Raw genomic sequence first — 18069 nt, 5'->3', positions numbered from 1 at the left:
CCATTGTCCGTTATCTCTCAATGGCCCCGGCTACTTCTACACTTGCTCCTATCTAAGATCCTATCTAGGATTCATAATGATCCTATCCTTTTTGACCTCCCTGTAGATCCCATCAAGAAGATCCCCTCTAGACCCCCTCCAGTTACCCCAGCCTACTGGCTTGACCCCAGTCAAGATATCCCTTCTCCAGTCCCCCCAAACTACCTGGCCACTCCTAGATCCCTCTCACAATCTTTCTGGATATAGGGTCCATCTTGCCTCCATTAAGGTGCTCTGATTCTTTAAGAATGTGGCCAATATGGTGGATCTTTAATAAACCTTGTCATTGGCTAAAAGAAGGTTTGGGTTGAATTCATTTGGGCAGGACCCGCATCTCTTGGTCTTGATATTTTGGGGTCCCAGCACCCCAAACCTCAACAGACTTAGCTATGTGTTACATCTATTGGTGTCTTATTCTTCATCTTAGACTGTAAGATCCATGAGGGCACACTCTTTCCCCTTTTCTTCCAGGCTCTTGCACTGGCCTTTGGAACTGAGCCTTGAATTGACTGAAGCAGACAGAGGAACTTGGAAACTCTAACCTGGAGAAGAGCAGATTTAACAGAGGAGCACAAAGGTATTGTGATGCTAGATTTGAAATCAGGGGACCTGAATTTGAATATGCCTTCATTTACTAGCATGTGGCCCTGGGCAAATCAGTTAACTTTTATCTACCTTAGTTTTCTCGCCTATCAAATAAGGATAATAATAGCACTTACCTCACAGAGTTGTAAGGATCAAATAAGATAATAATAGCCTTACTTAAACAAAAACCTTTCACAATCAGTGAGTGCAATTGAAAAATGAATATGATTTACTAAGTGTAGCCATGATACATTGTTCTGTATCTTTTTCAGCTACAATAGCCATGAATACCAAGTATGGAAATAACCTGGGTATAAAAAGTCTTTTGAATCAGGAGTCTTTTGAGGAGGGGTATCTTGACTGGAGTCAAGCCAGTAGGCTGGGGTAGCTGGAGGGGGTCTAGAGGGGATCTTCTTGATGGGATCTACAGGGAGGTCAAAAAGGATAGTATCATTATGAATCCTAGATAGGATCTTATGTAATGCATTTTGCAAGCCTTAAAGTGCTATAAGTTCTAGTTAATATTATTGTTTGATAATAATAATAATTATTATCTTTGTGATCTTGGACATGTCAGTTAACCTCTGGGGACCTCAATTTCAACATCTGTAAAATGAAGGCATCATCCTTTCTAACTCTAAATATGAAACTGTGATTGTAACATTCAAATGTCTGAAACAGCTGGCTTCAAACTCTTTTTGACTAGGCACTATGATCAGTAAAAACATTTTTTGAGAATGCATCCCCAATATGCATTTTCTTATTTACAAGTTATAAACATGTACCAATATATACATAAGACATGCCTCAAATAGAAGTTTTAAAAGGATAGAAACATTAAATGAACAATATAATAATTATAACATATTAACTAAAATAACTGTATTTTTAGTGAGCAATGTGATTGGCTGTTTCCTTATTTTTGAAAATCTTGATTTAACAATTTGTGAGACAGTGATTCAAAAGACTTTTTATACCCAGGTTATTTCCATACTTGGTATTCATGGCTGTTGTAGCTGAAAAAGATACAGAACAATGTATCATGGCTACACTTAGTAAATCATGATATTCATTTTTCAATTGCACTCACTGATTGTGAAAGGTTTTTGTTTAAGTAAGGCTAGTAAATTTGTATCTCTTGATATTAAGTAGTTCTTGCAAACTAATTAGAAAGTGTTGCATTTTTATATTTTTAAGAAATAAGTTCGAAACCCACTGAAACTCTTCTAAGATTTGGAAGATTTTTAAACACATTAGAAAATTATGTTTCCAAGTTTAAGAATGCAAAAATGAGTTTTTATAGGTGACAAATAACTTTTTGGTTTCAGTGATGAGGATGGGATCTAGACCCCAAAAAGGAAAAGCCCTTGATTTACCCAGATGGTCAGATCTCTGGAGTTTGTCTGAGGCTATAATCCTATCAACTGGCCTTTCATTGTGGTTACACCCAATCTCCCGATTCTGTTAGCCTTAACCTAGCCTAGCCCTCCATTGTCTTACCTCCCAATGGCCCCACGCCACTTCCCACCCTTAATCCTATCTCGGCTCCATTCTCCCTTGGCCACATGGTCCAGGTCCCTGGAATTCTATTACCTCATAGACCATGCCTAGATCCCTCCCATAGTCTTTCTGTATATAAGGTCCATCTTATCTCCATTAAGATGCTCAGATTTCTACAATATTGCCAATAGCTCATAGGTGCTCAGATTCTGTAAGAGTATGGCTAATATGGCGGATCTTTAATAAACCTTGTCTTTGGCTGAAAGAAGGCTGGGGTCGAATTCTTTGGGCAGGACCCGCGTGTTGTGATCTCAGGGTCCCAGCACCTCTAAACCTCTAGACCTCGTTAGCGGAAGCTTAGATTTTAAATATCTGGATAGCTATGATGACTATTCTATTTTTTATTTATTTTTGCTTTTAGGCAATTGGGGTTAAGTGACTTGCCCAGAGTCACACAGCTAGTAAGTGTCAAGTGTTTGGTCTGAGGCCGGATTTGAACTCAGGTCCTTCTGACTTCAGGGCTGATGCTCTATTCACTGTGCCACCTAGCTGGCCCCTGTGATGACTATTTTAGCACCCACTCTTGGTTACTCCTTAGGGAGCAGCAACTACCCCCACATGCAAGGGATAGACTGCACAACAGCGAGGATTTTGGCTCACGAGCCCCCACTTCCCATTAGCAGCCAATCAGTAGATACAATTAGCTTAAAGCAATGGCATTTACAGAAATTGCTTAGTAAGAATAGTAGCTAACTATAAACTATTCCCCCTAACCCTGGAGCACATTCGTCCATAAAGACACAGATCACCCATGAGGAGAATGGGCGCACACTTAAAAGAGTCATTTGAAGGAACACAGATAGTAGACACATTTGGCCCAAATGACTCACTTCTCTGGTGCTACTGGGCATTGATTTAGTCTCGCCTTTGGGGTCCCCAGGAAGCACCTCCCAGGGGACAGCGTCTCTGCTGGTTGGATGACTTAGCTGGGCTCTCCTGGGTATACATCTCTCCTCATCTCATCTGCTCTTATTGCCAGGGCTAGCTGTCTCTTCAGTCAATATAGGCACTTCTCTCTGCTCCTGGAAGTCCACCACCTCCTTGAAACTGCTAGAAGTGTCTGTGTCTGTTTGGAGTGCACGAGTCTCTGCTCCCTACTGGATGCTAGACGTTCTGCTTACACTATTGAGGGCTCCCCAGTTCTCAAATTAAGAGGCCCTGCACTTGCCCCACCTTGGCCTTTCTAGACATGAGTTCTACCTGTGGCAACAGGGAAAACAGTTTCTCTGCCTGGGATAGAGATTTCAATTCAGATGTTGGTTGGTTACTCTCCCCCTAGAGTCCCCGAGTTCCCATAGGTTCAATTATCATTGCTATTTATATGACTCCCAGATTTGTATGTCTACTCCTTGTCTCTTGTGAGCTCCAGCCCTGTATCACCTATTCGATATTTCACGCTAGATGTCTCCTAGGCATCACAAACTCAACATGCCCAAAAGGGAACTCATTCTCTCTAACCCCAAACCCATCCTTCTTCCAAACTTCCCCATTACCACTGAAGGCACCCTCATCTCCCAATTCATCCAGGTTCACAACCTCGGTGTCATCCTTGACTCCTCACTCATACTTATCTAACATATCCAATCAGTTGCTGTTTTAACTTGAATGAATTTTTTTTTTAATTAAGTATCTACTATGTGCCCGGCATTGTGCTAACCATCTGAGATCCCAAAACAAACAAGACAATCCCTGTGATGAAAAACAAAGGGAAGTTAACAGTGAAAAGGTAGATAAGGGTATAAAGGAAAGAGGGTCCAAGCATAATGGTTTGGCTTGGAGGTAGCCATGAAGTGCACAAAGAGAGAAGCCTAATTAAGGGGGGAGAGCTCTCTAATCATGACCCAAGGCCCTGGGCAAGGAGTTCAAGTTCCAGACAAGAGACAGGGCAGCAGGGACTAGGTAATCATGGCCCAGAGTCCCAGGAATAGGAGTCTGAGTTCCAGTGGGAGGAGAAGACCGAAGTACATATAGGGGGCATGGCTTGGAAATGGCCATAAAGTGCCAATATATCCTTCTTCTCACACAACCATCACCCTACCTCAGGCCCTCATCACCTCTTGCCTGGATTATTAATTGCCTCCTACTAGGTTTCCCCGGCTCAAGTCTCTCCTCACTGCAGTGAGATGCCAAAATGATTTTCCTAAAACCCAGGTCCAACTGGCACTTTCTCTACACTCTCTCTTAAACAACATGGCCCTTTCCTACTCCAGGCTTAAATCCCCTTCCATACACTCTACGGCCCAGCCATCCTGGTATATTCATCTCCTATCTCCAAGCTTTTGCACTGGCTACCTCCATCCCTGGAATGATCTTCCTGCTCATCTCTGCCTTAGATTGAGTTTCTTTCAAAATTTAGTTTAACGGTTTCCTTCTCCAGGCCCTTCCTGCTTCTCCCAAGTGTGTTCTCTTTAAGGTTACTTTGTATCTACTTTATATATCATGTATATACTTATAGATAAATATGTGTCCCCCATTAGAATCTATGGTAGGTGGCTCAGTGGATAGAGTGCTGGGCCTAGAGTCAGGAAGACCTGCATTTAAATCTAGCCTCAAACACTTACTAGCTGTGTGACCCTGGACAAGTCACTTAACACTATTTGCCTCAGTTTCCTCATTTGTAAAAGGAAGGAAATGGCACAACACTCAGTATCTTTGCCAAGAAAACCCCAAATGGGGTCACGAAGAGTTGGACTGAAAAACGACTGGAAATTAGAATCTAAGTGTCTTGAGGACAGGGGCTGTTTTGCTTTTTAATCTTTGTATCCTGTATCCCCATTGCCCAACACAGACAAAGAAATAAGTAAATGCTGTTTGATTGATTACTTAATTTCCTAAGGGGTAAGCTGCACTCCATTTCATTTCTCCCATGAAATGCCTGCAGTCCAGCATCACGCTGTAGAGTCCATGGATGTAGCAAACTGGATTAAGTGTACACATTTGAAAGGCAGGGCAGTCTGGGATTGTGATCCTAGGGGTGTATTGGATGCTGATGGCTTTTTTCTAGTCTTCATCCCTCTTGAACTAGCTGTAACTCTTAGCACTGTTGACCACCCTCTTTCCTTTTAGATACAGTACTCTTTTTTCTCCAGGGTGTTGTGATGTTGCTTTCTCTCGGTTTTCCTCCTGTTTGGCTGCTCCTCATGTTCTTTTGCTGGCTCATCATCTGTATCATGGCCTCTAACTGCAGGGGTACCCCAAAACCATCCAGGACACTTCTCTAAGTATTCTTTTACTTGGCAACCTCACTAGCTCCTATAGATTCAACTCTCATTTCTTTACAAATGACTATAAAATCTCTATATCCAGCCTCATTCTCTCCTGAGTTCCAATAAAACATCTCTACCCATTTATTGGGTATGTCAAATTGGATGTTCTGTAAACATGTCAAACACATGTTCAAAATGGAACTCATTCTTTCCCTGAAACCTATCCCTCTTCCAAAATTCCTGACTTCTGTCAAGGACAACACCACTTTTCCTATCACCCCAGTTTTACAACCTTGGAATTATGCTTGGTTCCTTATCCTCCATCACCCCATGTATACACTGAATTGACCAATCTTGTCCTTTCTGACTTGATCATTTCTCCTGCATACAGCTTCTCCTCTACTACCGATACTGCCACCACCCCAATTCAGGCCAGTGGCGGCTAGCTAGTGCAGTGGTTAGAGTGCTGGGCCTATAGTCAGGAAGACATGAGTTCAAATCCAGCCTCAGACATTTACTAGCTGTGTAAATAAGTCACCTAACCTCTCTGGATCTCAGTTTCCACATTTGTAAAACGAGGACATCAGACTAGAAATTCTCTTTGAGCTCAAAATTCTTTGAACCTTGCCAGGCAGTCTGGGACTGAAATATTTCTCAAGAACAATAATAGCAATAGCTAGCACTTATATGCCTACTGTATACTAGGCACTGTGAAAAGTGCTTTCAAGTATGATCTCCTTTGATCTCACTTTCCATTATTTTCTAACATTCCTCATTTTTCTAGTTTCCCCGAAAGGAAATATACCCTGTAGGACTCTGATTCATTATGGAATGAGAACCAAAGCTTGAAAAGGTCATGGAACAATGACCAGAGGTGGGGTGGTATAAAGATAGAAAAAGGGGAACAATGTTCCCCTGAGGACCGAGAGGACTATTGTCTCCCCGTCTTACTGCATGCTTTTGGATGACTAAATGCCCCTCCCATGCTGGCTACAGAATCAGACTTTTAGGCCAGAAGAATCTGGTACTTATAGCTGACCTCAACCAAAAAACCATATATGATCTTTCTTAGAGTCATTTTTTGTTCTCAGACATATTCTTTGTTTGCTGATTGAAGACATTCTCAAACCTTTCCTGCCCCATTTCCATCTAGTCTTCTCTTACTCACTGGCTATAGTAGATCTGATATTGGCATTTATGGATATGGTCTAAACTCAAGTTTATTTCCCCCCAAAGATATGCTCTTCCTCTTTACTAGACTGCGACACCACTGTTTGACTCGACTCTAATGTAAAAAGAAAACATTGCTATTATAGTCCTTTCCCTGTGCCTCTTTTATTCCCAAGTCTTGTCAAATTCACTTCTCTATTGACCTCTCCTTCCTTCCATGCAAAGCCTTTCCTGATCCCCATAGTTGTTAGGTTCTTCCCTGCTTTAATTATCTTAGGTTTGCTTACTCATGTATACCACCTTCTCCAGTAGGACAAGGATTGCTTCTCTTTTGAATACCCAGCACCTACAATGGTGCCTTGCATGTAGTCTTCCATCAATGTGGAGGTCCTATCACCGTTATACATATACCTTCACTGTCATCATTGTATACTTGAATTAGCTTGTTATTAAAAAAATCTTTTCTGTAACCTGTATTTCCTACCCTCTCTCCCACTTCCCCCACTCCCACAATTATTCCTTATAATTAAAAAAAAAAGGTTCAACAAAACCAATCAACATATTGAAAAAAGTCTGAAGTTATAGTCCGTGTTCCACACCCAGGGGAAGCTTCTTCTCTTTTCCTCTTTGGGGCCACTATAATTCTGCAGCCCTTTCATTTATCCTATTTCCATGGAACTTGTAGTCATTGTTCATCTGGAGGAAGCTGGGTGGCTCAGAGCATAGATTGCTGGGCCTGGAGTCAGGAAGAGTGAGTTCAAATCTGGCCTCAGACACTTACTGTGTGCCGAGCAAGTCACTTAACCTCTGTTTGCTTTCATCCACCGGAGAAGTAAATGGCAAACCACTTCATTATCTTTGCCAAGAAAACCCCATGGCAGGTATTAGTGTGCTATTGTCCACAGAGTTGGAAGTGACTAAATAACAACAACATAATACTAATTTATTATTTTCCTGATTCTGCACCTTTCACTTCCCAATTAGTTCACCTAAGTCTTTCCTAGATCCTGGGAGAGAATCCAAACCTAGCCCTTCATTCTGGCAATTTTCCACCTTCCTGCTGTATACCCTTTTCTCCCCTCCAACACTACTATTAGCTCTGAAAAGGTCACGTAAATTGACTGCCCTATTGTTCCACTCACCCTGATCCCTGACTTCCCAGACCGTAACTCTCTGCCTTGGCTACCACTGCCCTATGTGAGTGCTCTTCCTCATTTGAATGTAAGCCTCTTGAGGGAGACACTGACCTGATTTGGGATTTATAGCCCTAGTGCTTGGCACACAGTGCTTAATTAAATACTTAATAAATATTTTTTCATTCATTCATTTCTCATAGCATTACAGTATAGTCACATTGCAATACATTCATATATCCATGTAATGCCATAAGTATAATTATTTGTATTCATGTCATCCTTAAAGTGTCAGTTCCATGAAGACAGGCACCATATTTTATCTGAACTCTGTATCCAGGACACCCACTCAGCCGCTTTCTGCCTCTTAAAGAGGCAGTGGACTGTATATCATACCGTTTTCCAACATGGCCAAAGTATTGGTTTGTTTTGCTTGAGTATACTTGTTTGTTACAAAGGAATGTGGGTGGAGGAGTCATTGGGGAGTGGGATAGTGATATAAAGGGGGAAAAGCATCAATAAAACATTTAAAGAAATCAAACTCTCTCACCCAGCACCTAACAACATTACTAACACACACACAGTAAATGTTTTCTAAATACTTGTGGAATTGAATACAGCATACAGACTGACCTTGAAGGCAGAATGACTGGCCCAAGTTTTATTATTACATGATTCCTCTTGGGCCCCAGGCCCTTTTTGTGACACACCCAGCAGTCATCCACAGGTCCCACACACTCTGTCTCCGCCTGGGAGTCATTCAGCTGAGATCAAGAAACATTACATGCATTACATACAAATCATGACAAATACTGTGAGGGACATGCCTTCACTTTGGTTAGCACCTTGGGCGAATGGCCACTCCCTCAGAGCCTAGCAGCAACAATGAAGTCCTCATGCTGGCTAGGATTCTTCTGAGCCCTCTCATTCGCCATGACTGCGCCTCCATCCAGCAGTCTTGTCCTCATAATTGGGGTGCCTGTTGGGTTAGATCTCCAAAGATTATCACTGAAATCAAATCCATTTTACTCCCCGTATACCTAAGGGGTATACATCTTGAGCTCCTAATCTTTCCATCTCAGTGGGGCTGGTCCCACATAGTCATGAAAACCAATGACCCTTCAAGAGCCATCATATTTTGCTGAAGCTATTCCACCCATAATGAGACCATGTCTTGAGTGTGTTCAGCTTGGGCCAACACAACCTCTCTACAACAAGCCAACGGGGCATATGGCTGTCATCCTTGAGCTATGCAAAATAGATCTTTGCTAGCACCAAAAATGTTCACTGCCTGGGAGCTCTACTTGAGAGCTGCCCCCTTGGTATTCTCATGGCTATGGGTACTTTCTGGGGGTGGTGGACAGAAGAAATAGAGAATGCCACAATCCAAGAAGACTGTGCTCTTTGAACCCTACTCCAACCACCCTCCCAGATGTATCACAATGAGCCACAGGGGTTTCTCAGTCCTAGCTCCAATATTGTATAAGAGGACTTTTCAGCCTCTGTCATTCCAAAGTAGCAGCCATGATGCTACATTAAGGACATCCTATGTCCCCACACACCTCGCTAGCTCCCCCTCAGTTGGGAAGCCTCCACACACACTCACTCTTCAGGCCCAGACACATTCACATGACATCCACTCTGTGCTGCCCCCCCGCCACCCCCCATCCACTCGGCCTGGTGGCCTCTTGAAGCCTTTAAGCAATCCTGACCCTGAGGTCAAGAAGGAGAAGGGGAGAGGGGGGTCATCCCAGGGGGCGGGCTTCTAGCGCTTCCTGCATCTTCTGGCGGCAACGAGAATACTTCTGTAGGATTTGTCGCACGTGTTCCTCTTCTTCTCGTTGCAGGATACGCAGGAAATTATGTAATTCAGGCATGCTGAAGGCATCCCACTGAGGGTAAAGACAGATACAGGGTGAGTCCCTATGATCTAAGCCCAGTTAATACCTTTCCCTAGGTCCTATTGTTTCCAACTCAGGCAATCAGAGGAATGTTTCACACCAAATGGGAGAACAAACCCTATCCTTTTTTCTATATGAGTTCCAGAAAACTAAGTCCATTCCAAGGTAGACTTTGGTATAGCTATAGATAGATTTATAGTTACCTTGATACAAGGATAGGTGCAGAGACACCTTTTAGCTTAGATTTTGCTATATCTCACTCTGACCCACTTTATCACTCCAACCCCAACCTGCCTGGGCTACAACCAATGGAAATTTAATGAGCGTGGACATTGTGATCCCGAACCTGTGGAAATGGCAGACCATATCTACCACCATAGAACATGGGATGGGGCCCAAGACTCCCCCAAACCTCTGTCAGAGCAGATTCAATACTCACATTGACATCTCCAGTCTCATTTTCTTTTAGCACAAAACTCAAGGCTTTTTCACTAGGTCCTGCGAGCAGTCGTAAGCGCAAGGGTTGTTCATCATCTGACAGCTTCCGCAGGTACACTGCAGGGCATAATCACAATCATCCAATTTTTAGGGCCAAGGACTCCAAACATCACCAAGGGTCCAACTCAGTCAACCTGGCCTAATACCCCCACCTATTGAACTAGGAATAGCCCATAGTAGCCGAGTCACTTTTCTGAGAAGACATTGAAGCCTCAGAATCCTAAATGGAGATACAGCAAAGGAATCAGGGGAGGAGAAAGGGGAGCTGGGTAGGCTCTCTACCTTGATCATGGCGCTCTGCCCGCTCAAACAGGGCAAATTTTCGGGGGTTATCCACCACTAGGAATTTTCGGAGCAGCGCCTCAATGACCTCTCGGGCTCGGGTCCGTGACAACACATGCAGGTGTTTGACTGTGTCTTTGGGAAGATAAAAGGAGGTACGGCGCTTCACTGCTTGGTTTTTCCCAGGGGGTCGCTTGGCATCCTGCAGGGAAGGCGGCTTCTTGGTAGCCGGCACAGACACTGGGCGCACAAGTTTCAATTGTACCTTGATGAAACCAGTATAGGAACCATCCTTGTTCTGGGGAAAGGAAGAGGGATATTCAATACTTGGAGATAGGATACTAAGACACAACCCAAGGCTGTGAAAGCAGATGGCTGATGAAAGCAGAGGACAGGCTGGGTACTCAGCAAATACTTGTTTACTCAGAAACAAAATGGAGGCACGTAGGCAGTACAGTAGATAGAGGACTCAGGAGGACCTGAGTTCAAATCTGTCCTCAGACACTTACTAGCTGTGTGACCCTGGGCAAGTCACTTAACCCCAATTGCCTCCCCTACCCCCCAAAAAGGAAAGAAAACAAAAAAAAAAGAAAAAGAAACAAAATGATATCTTGTGACTTCAGCCTGGAGGAAGAGGCCTCTCTCTGCTCTTGTCTAAATTCCTCCCCACTCCAGGGCTTACCAGGCTCATGAAGAGGTTACTGTTAATCTGGCTGTTATACTCCTTGATCTTCTGCTCAATCTCAGTTTGAGAAAGGATTGGTTTCTCCCACTCCAGTGGCTCATCCTAGGGCAGAACACCTTGTTATAGGCATGATGTTAAGAAATAAGACCTGAGTTGAAATCCTGTCTCTGATGCTTGCTACCTGTATGACCTTACATTTTAGGGAGTTAAATGACAGGGTTGGAGTAGATGCTTCTAATGTCCCTTCTAGCTCCAAATCTCTAACTCTAGGACTAAGAAAGGCAATATAGCAAGTCTTGCAAATGAGGACTGAAATGTATATTTTGGGTATTGTGGCTGGTCCTTCAGGGTGTCTTTCCCAGGTTTGTCAATTCCCCTGCTCTGTGCACACCACCCCAGGGTCCAGCATGGTGCTATACACAGAACAGGCACTTAGCTAGTATTTGTTGGCTATATTCAGGCTTTATGGCCCTCCTGAGCTACATGCCAACAGTTTATTGCAGAGGATCCTTACCTTTCATATCTGGGCCTCAATGGAAACAGACTCTATACTGTGCAGTTTCCCCAAGATATTTACTGCCCCTCATTGGCTCTCCCTTCTTGTCCAGACAGAGGGAGGAAATAGAAGGTGTATGTCTGAGAGGCATCATTACACAGCTGTGTAACTAAGATTACACAGTGCACCAGGTGCTAGCAGCAGCCACTGGAGTGATAGCTGCAATACCTGGACCAAATTCAAATCAACAACTGAAAGTACTCCAGGGCATGAGGCCAAGGAGTTAGGGCAAACTGTGGGCTCTGTAGAGGGTCAATGGTTTGGAATAAAACCATTTCTTACTTGACTAAATCCGAGTGCCCTAAGTCAGTGAACTTTCTTCCCTAACCTCACTCCACTCCCCGCCCTCGTGAGCACAATACTCAGCTTCCAGACTCTGTGGTGAGCGTCTAGGCAAGATCCGGGGAGTGATGGGTCTGGGTGTGTCCCAAGAGATCACAGTTAACACCAGAGCCCACTCTGCATCTTATCCTGGGAAAAGAGCCATGCAATAGGGTGGGGGCCCTGATTCACTGTCAGATTTGGAGGTAGCAGGTTATTACTACCCTGTTATTAACCTTAGGAGCCAGTGAGGTTTACCTTGACTGGGCTGGTGCAAAATGAAAGCTTCACCAACTGTGGCATGGAGGACAAGGGCAACTCCCACACCGAAGAGCACCAAGTTCTCTGAAATGGCGGGCTTGGGTCCAGCCACTGAAGATGTCATAAGTGGCACAAGGAAGACACTGCCCAACTCCGAAGAAGTGTTTTACTCTAACGTATCTGGGGTCATTCTTCTAAATCCAAACCCACGAAGTGACAACAAATACACCAAAGATGTAGACACGAGTTCTATGTATTCTATCTTCTATACTATTTAAAATAAAAAAATCATAAATAGCCCATGCTCTAAGAATAGGTCAGAACCCTTGAGTTCAAGGCATACAAAAGAAGAGTGTTCAGGCTGGCCTGGCACAGGCAGGTGGATCACACTACCCTGGGCACAGAAACTTTTCCTCCCCCTTGCTCTAACATCCATAAAGCTGGAGCTTGGTTGGGGCACCAGCTAGCTTAGTTTGGCCCTTCCCCCGTGCCCTACAGCCGATGCTTGACATCTTCTTTGCCAAGTTCCTCTTGCCTAGTAGCACGAGGATGCTCCTAGTCCACCGTGAGGGAAGGGTGGAGCCTGCAGGGTAGGAAGGGTGGGATCTGGGCTGGAGCATGTGCACTGAGTTGGTCTTGCATTCAATTGCATCAGTCTTATTTCCTGTTGACATCAGATACTGGCGAGAATAGTGAGGGGAGTCATGGATGAAAGCTGAGATCACCCCTGACCAATGCTATACCCTGGGGAAATTCAAAAACGATTTCCCTTCCCATCTCATGGCCAGCCCTAAAAGTTAAACTGAACTGACCTGTCAGACCGCTACAGTGCTACACTCCCCTGCTCAGAACCAGCTGGATTCTTTCCGGGGTGGGAAGTGGGGGGTCCTTTGAACTCGGTGGGTAAGCAGATGTACACACATTCTTATTATTCCCAAGGCTCAGCACAGTTTGGGAACTATGAGAATTAGAATGCTTATCAGGGACTTAGGTCTGCTGGAGAGACAAAGCTGGGAACCCGGGTGAAAAATGTTGCACTTTCATGTGGCTGGGTTTTTACTGTCTGGTTTTTGCCATAAACAAAGCTTGCTACTTTTCATCTTTGAGAGATCACCTTCTGTGCTTACTTCCATATGGCTAAATGGTCATTCAGGTTGGGGTATTTCATTTCAGAATGAAAGGTGAAGGGACACTGGGCAACTCACTCAACTCCAATTGCCTTCTTCCCCCACTCCCCCCCCAACAAAAGGGGGAAGAGGGAGGGAGCAAAGAAAATGTTCGTGTGATATACAATGCTCCCCAAAGAGTATCTTGGCAACACCAGGGATCAAACACTGACACAATGCCCTTTGACCTGGGAAAGGTTCCTCTGAGATTTAGAATTCAATTCAACTCAACAAATATTTATTAAGCATTTACTGTGCACAGGGCATTGTGCTAAAGTCTAGAGAAACATGTGCTTGGAGTCTTGGAGCAGGGCAACATGGGCAGGGCAGTTCTCATGCCCAGGGGAGTGACACATGATCCAAGATCCCAACTGGAAATTAGTGTAGTCAAAGGAAGTGGGGACAGGAAGCAGGCTGTGGCAGGGTACAATAGAAAAATGCCAAACTCTCCCAGAACACAGGACCACAGGGCAATGGACAGCAGCATCCTGTTTATAGAACAAAGGGAACTTTCTCCAGCCTTCCCTTAGACAGAAAGATCAGCCAGGCCACGCTGAGATAGGACTAACTTATCTTTCTTCAGAAAGCCAGCAAAAACCTTCCTGTCATACCTTTCCGGCCAGGCCATCCCCGCCCCTCCTTAGCTAACCCCTGGGAATAGGAAACATTGCTTTTTCTTAAGAGATAAGCCTAAATGAGTTCTAAAAGGTGAAGATTTTCAAGATCTTCTTTTCCAAAGCACCATGCAAAATTATCCTAAGGGTAGAAAGGTCTCAGGAGAGACCCACACCCAGCCTTCAGTATAGCCCTTGACTAGTACCACTTCCAGAACTCTCTGCTCTGGTCCGGAATGTTCCACAGCCACAGTAAACATCCTCCATGTGGGCTTCATTTTATTCCAGGTCTGATTCTGTGGCCCCACTAACATTTCATAACAAAAAAGGGCCATGACTAAATCATTTTTTGTTTTTTAATTATGAACCAACATCACTTCCAGGGAACATGAATGCTGCTGGGTAACTTTCAGCTTGGCCATCCAGAGAGGAAGCTAGCTAGATAAGACACTTCAGGATCTTTGGATGAACACAGAGTAGGGGACAGGAATAAGCATTTATATATTCTACTATGTGCCAGGCTCCATGTTTTTACAAATATCATCTTATTTGATCTTCACAATAACCTTGTGAGTTATTGTGAGGTGCTATTATTATCTCCATTTCACAATTTGAGAAACTGAGGCAAACAGAGGTTCAGTGACTTACCCAGGGTCACACTGCTGGTAAGTGTCTGAGGCCAGATTTGAATTTACTTGACTGCAGGCCCAGTGCTTTAGCCACTGAGCTACCAGTTAACACAGTCTCTACTGCCCCAACACTGAGTATCACTTCTGTGCTCCTTACTTCTGACTCACAAATTCCCTCCCACGTTCCCTAGACAGTGAAATGCTGGATGCTGATCTATCCAGATGTGATTAGGGAAGAAACGATGACCAGCAAAAGCCAAGATTAGTTTTGGCAAGAGACTCAGTTTATAAAAGTCCACAACAATTCACCAACCTAGGTCGTATCATCCCCTTTTCTTTCCATGGGCTACATTGCAGGCAGGCACGTTTTCCCTGATACCCTTGCATAATTTTCCTGACCACCAAGTGGTGGTCAGAACCAAGAGGGGTTCTGACTGTTACACTGGGGGGGGGTCTTCCCCAATAGATACTGAAAGGGGGAGCTTTTCATGGGATGTCAGAAACACCACACTGGATCAAAAATGATGACTTGGTCTATGACAACCATGTATGGTTCATTTTTGGAGAAGCATAGTTCTCTCTATGATATCAACCTCAAAAGGTTAGGGACATGTCTTCCAAATTTGCAGCTTCTTTAGTAACTACTAATAACTATAATATAATTCATATTATATATAACAATAAAAATATAATTTAATAATTACATATTATCCCAGAATTGTCTACAATCTTGAACCAATTTATGCTTATCAGCTTTTTACTGTTTCTCAAGTAACTCCCATTACTTCCTGATAGTGAAGTGAAGCTTCTGTTAATTAGTCTTCAAAGAACTCTTTTCAAGTTACTGGAGACATTCAAGTTCTTGTGTTCCAGGAGTGGTAAACACCCCAGCCCTCCCCAAGGTTTTGGGGCTGCTCTTCTATTTGCTCCTGCATATACCTGCCATGCTCTGTCCTGATCTCTGGCTAATATGCTCTTCTTTCTGTTTCAGTCTGTCTTTCTTTCTTTCTTTCTTTCTTTCTTTCTTTCTTTCTTTCTTTCTTTCTTTCTTTCTTTCTTTCTTTCTCTCTTCTTTCTTTCTTCCTTTCTTTCTTTTTTTCTTTCTTTCTTTCTTTCCTTCCTTCCTTCCTTCTTTCTTTCTCCTATGCAATAGAGTTAAGTGACTTGCTCAGGGTCACACAGCTAGTAAGTGTTATGTCTGGATTTGAACTCAGGTCCTCCTGAATCCAGGGCCAGTGCTCTATCCACTTAGCCACCTAGCTGCCCCTGTTTCAGTTTTTCAATGTCTTCCTCCTCTCTTTTCCCTTATGGCTCCTTGCCCTCCACCCCTAGCCTTCTCCTTTTCTTGGAGAAGATAAAAATTTCATTGCTGTCGGCTTTAATCACAAAGGAATACCCTTTGTCTGTCCCTGGGGATGGGTCTTCCTACTTCCACATGTCTTTTTAATGGAGGCTTCCCTTCTCATACCCATGAGAAGCTCAAAGATCTAGAGCTGGAAGGGACCTTAGGGGTCATGGAGTTCAGCCTCCTAATTTTACAGATGAGGAAACTGAGGCCCAGAGAATAAGTGGCTAAGTTAGGATTTGAACCCAGGTTTCCTGACACACCAAATCCCATGCCCTTTCCTCTGTATGGTGCCTTCTCTCACACCTACCATCAGGTATCCAAAAAAGAGAGGGCTGGAGAGAAACCACCCTAGGCTGCTGCTCCCCAGCATTACCCATGCAAGTTCACTGAACAGAACTCTAGAATCAGGTTTTCACCTGGAGAACAATGCATGACCTTGTCATCCTCCATCAGGCCTTAGCTGCCACCTCCTCTCTCCAGCAGCTAGGAGGACCGGGTCGTCCCACTTCCTCAGGCAGCTGGTTCCACATTTCCAGTAGCTAACCAAGTCACCCACAAGCTGATTATCTTATGCCCAATTCTTTACATGGCTAAGGACTCCGGGACAGTAAACCAGAAATGGAAGAAAGGTATAGGTAACAGATACTAGCAGGATAAACAGATCCTTAAAACAAAACAAACGAATAGGTGAGAAGATTCCAGATAAGTATGGAAATTGTGGGCAAGAACATCTCAGTTGAATTAAAGTAGTACCAGATATAGAAGAGATTGGTAAGGTATGCATAAATTAGGCATCGGTTGTTTAGCTCCCAAAGAAGGCAGAGACATTTTAAGACTGGCAAGGTTTAAAAACTGCATCTTCAGCGCTCTCCTCCTCCTACTGGAGGCTTTGAGCCAACCACAAAGGACCTACCTGTCACCCACTCTGGAAGAGAATTTTCTAGCAGTAGCAACATAATTTATAGAAAATAACACTGAGAAAAGTATTACAAGCACGGCTTTCTGCTGTACCTGCCCGCTCCAGCCTCTCCTCTAGCTACGGCATCTTAAAGTATGTGCTCCTAAGCCCAGGGGTCCAGCAAGGTAGGGGCAATGTACAAAGCCCTGGCAGGGGGAAAGCTGAGTGGATGTGGAGAGAGACCACCAGACCACCAGTGGCCTTCTGGAGAGGCAGGAGAAGCCACAAAGCTCCAGCCTGGCTCCAGAGCCCGGCTGGGTCGGGAAACAGGAGGGTGTGGGGGGATTTCCTTAGCATGGATAATCATGGGGTTGTCGCTGCTGCTCCCTACAGCCGGCCTGCGTGGCATTTCTCTAGCTCTTTGGGCCGCCCACCCCACTCCATCCCACCCCCTAAAGGCCCCAGAGAGCTGGTCAGTTTCTGTCCGGGGGCCAGGGCCTAAGTGAGGGTGACAGGGGCCGCCTCCCCTTCCAGAGGGCGGAGTATCCGGGAATTGGGAAGGGGGTAGACAGGATAGGGGGAGGGGTAAGAAGAGTAGCAGCAGGAATTTCCCTCGGGCTGCACAGGCCTTAACCCTTCAGCTGCCGGCTCCCACGGCCTCCCCCTCCCCGCCTGCTCCGGCCTCGGCAACCGTCTTCACCTGGTCCCGGCGGGGCTTGCGGGCCAGCGAGGTGCGCGCCGTGAAGTATTGCTCGAGCTCCGAGTCCGAGTCTTCCTGGCTACAATAGCCGCTGCTGGTGGTGCTGCTCCAGGTCATCTCGAAGGCCGGGGTCCCGGCGTCTGTGTCGCTCATCCCGCGCCTTCCACTCGCCCCACCCCAAGCCAGAGGGAGCGGACACTACGGGTCTGGGGGCCGGAGCCGGCAGGGGGAGGGGGCGCAGGCGCCGGGTCGGGCTTGGAGGGAGGGACGAGGGAGCCTTGAGGCGGCGATCTTCGGGTTCGGGACCGAAGGGGCACGAGGCGAGCCGGCTGGCCAGGGGCTAGTCTACGTGTGTGCACTAGCTAGAGCGAGCCGCGGCGGCCGTTAGGGTTGAAACGTCGGCGAAGTCCGTGGCCAGAGCTTACGCGATTGGGGGACACATCTGGGCCCCGCCCTGTCCCCACTTCAGGAGGGCCCCGCCCCCTCCCTCCCCTTTCCGGTGGCTGCGGACCGGTCG

General features: G+C 45.2%; 1 protein-coding gene across 3 annotated transcripts in view; it reads right to left on the bottom strand.

Annotated features, from left to right (window-relative positions):
- Positions 1–8327: 8327 nt before the first annotated feature.
- The window catches only part of RASSF1 (Ras association domain family member 1), a 36831-nt gene continuing 27089 nt past the window's right edge, over positions 8328–18069 (bottom strand). Inside the window, exons 1-5 of one of the 3 annotated variants that reach the window (XM_020999296.2) lie at positions 17553–17927; positions 11057–11161; positions 10375–10672; positions 10034–10149; positions 8328–9585 (exon numbers count right to left, since the gene is read on the bottom strand). In XM_020999296.2, the coding sequence (XP_020854955.1) occupies positions 9439–9585; positions 10034–10149; positions 10375–10672; positions 11057–11161; positions 17553–17705 (819 nt within the window). In that variant the 5' untranslated portion in view covers positions 17706–17927 and the 3' untranslated portion in view covers positions 8328–9438. Of the gene's footprint in view, positions 9586–10033; positions 10150–10374; positions 10673–11056; positions 11162–12194; positions 12279–17552; positions 17928–18069 lie in introns of those variants that run through there. The other 2 variants (XM_078152358.1, XM_020999295.2) reach the window with 2 other exon arrangements.

The sequence above is a fragment of the Phascolarctos cinereus genome, unplaced genomic scaffold (genome assembly GCF_003287225.1).
Source record: "Phascolarctos cinereus isolate Bilbo 61053 unplaced genomic scaffold, phaCin_HiC Scaffold_4;HRSCAF=312, whole genome shotgun sequence".
NCBI classification, from domain to species: domain Eukaryota; kingdom Metazoa; phylum Chordata; class Mammalia; order Diprotodontia; family Phascolarctidae; genus Phascolarctos; species Phascolarctos cinereus.
Note: the sequence above shows the minus strand (reverse complement) of the source record. Positions and strands in the feature narration are given on the sequence as shown.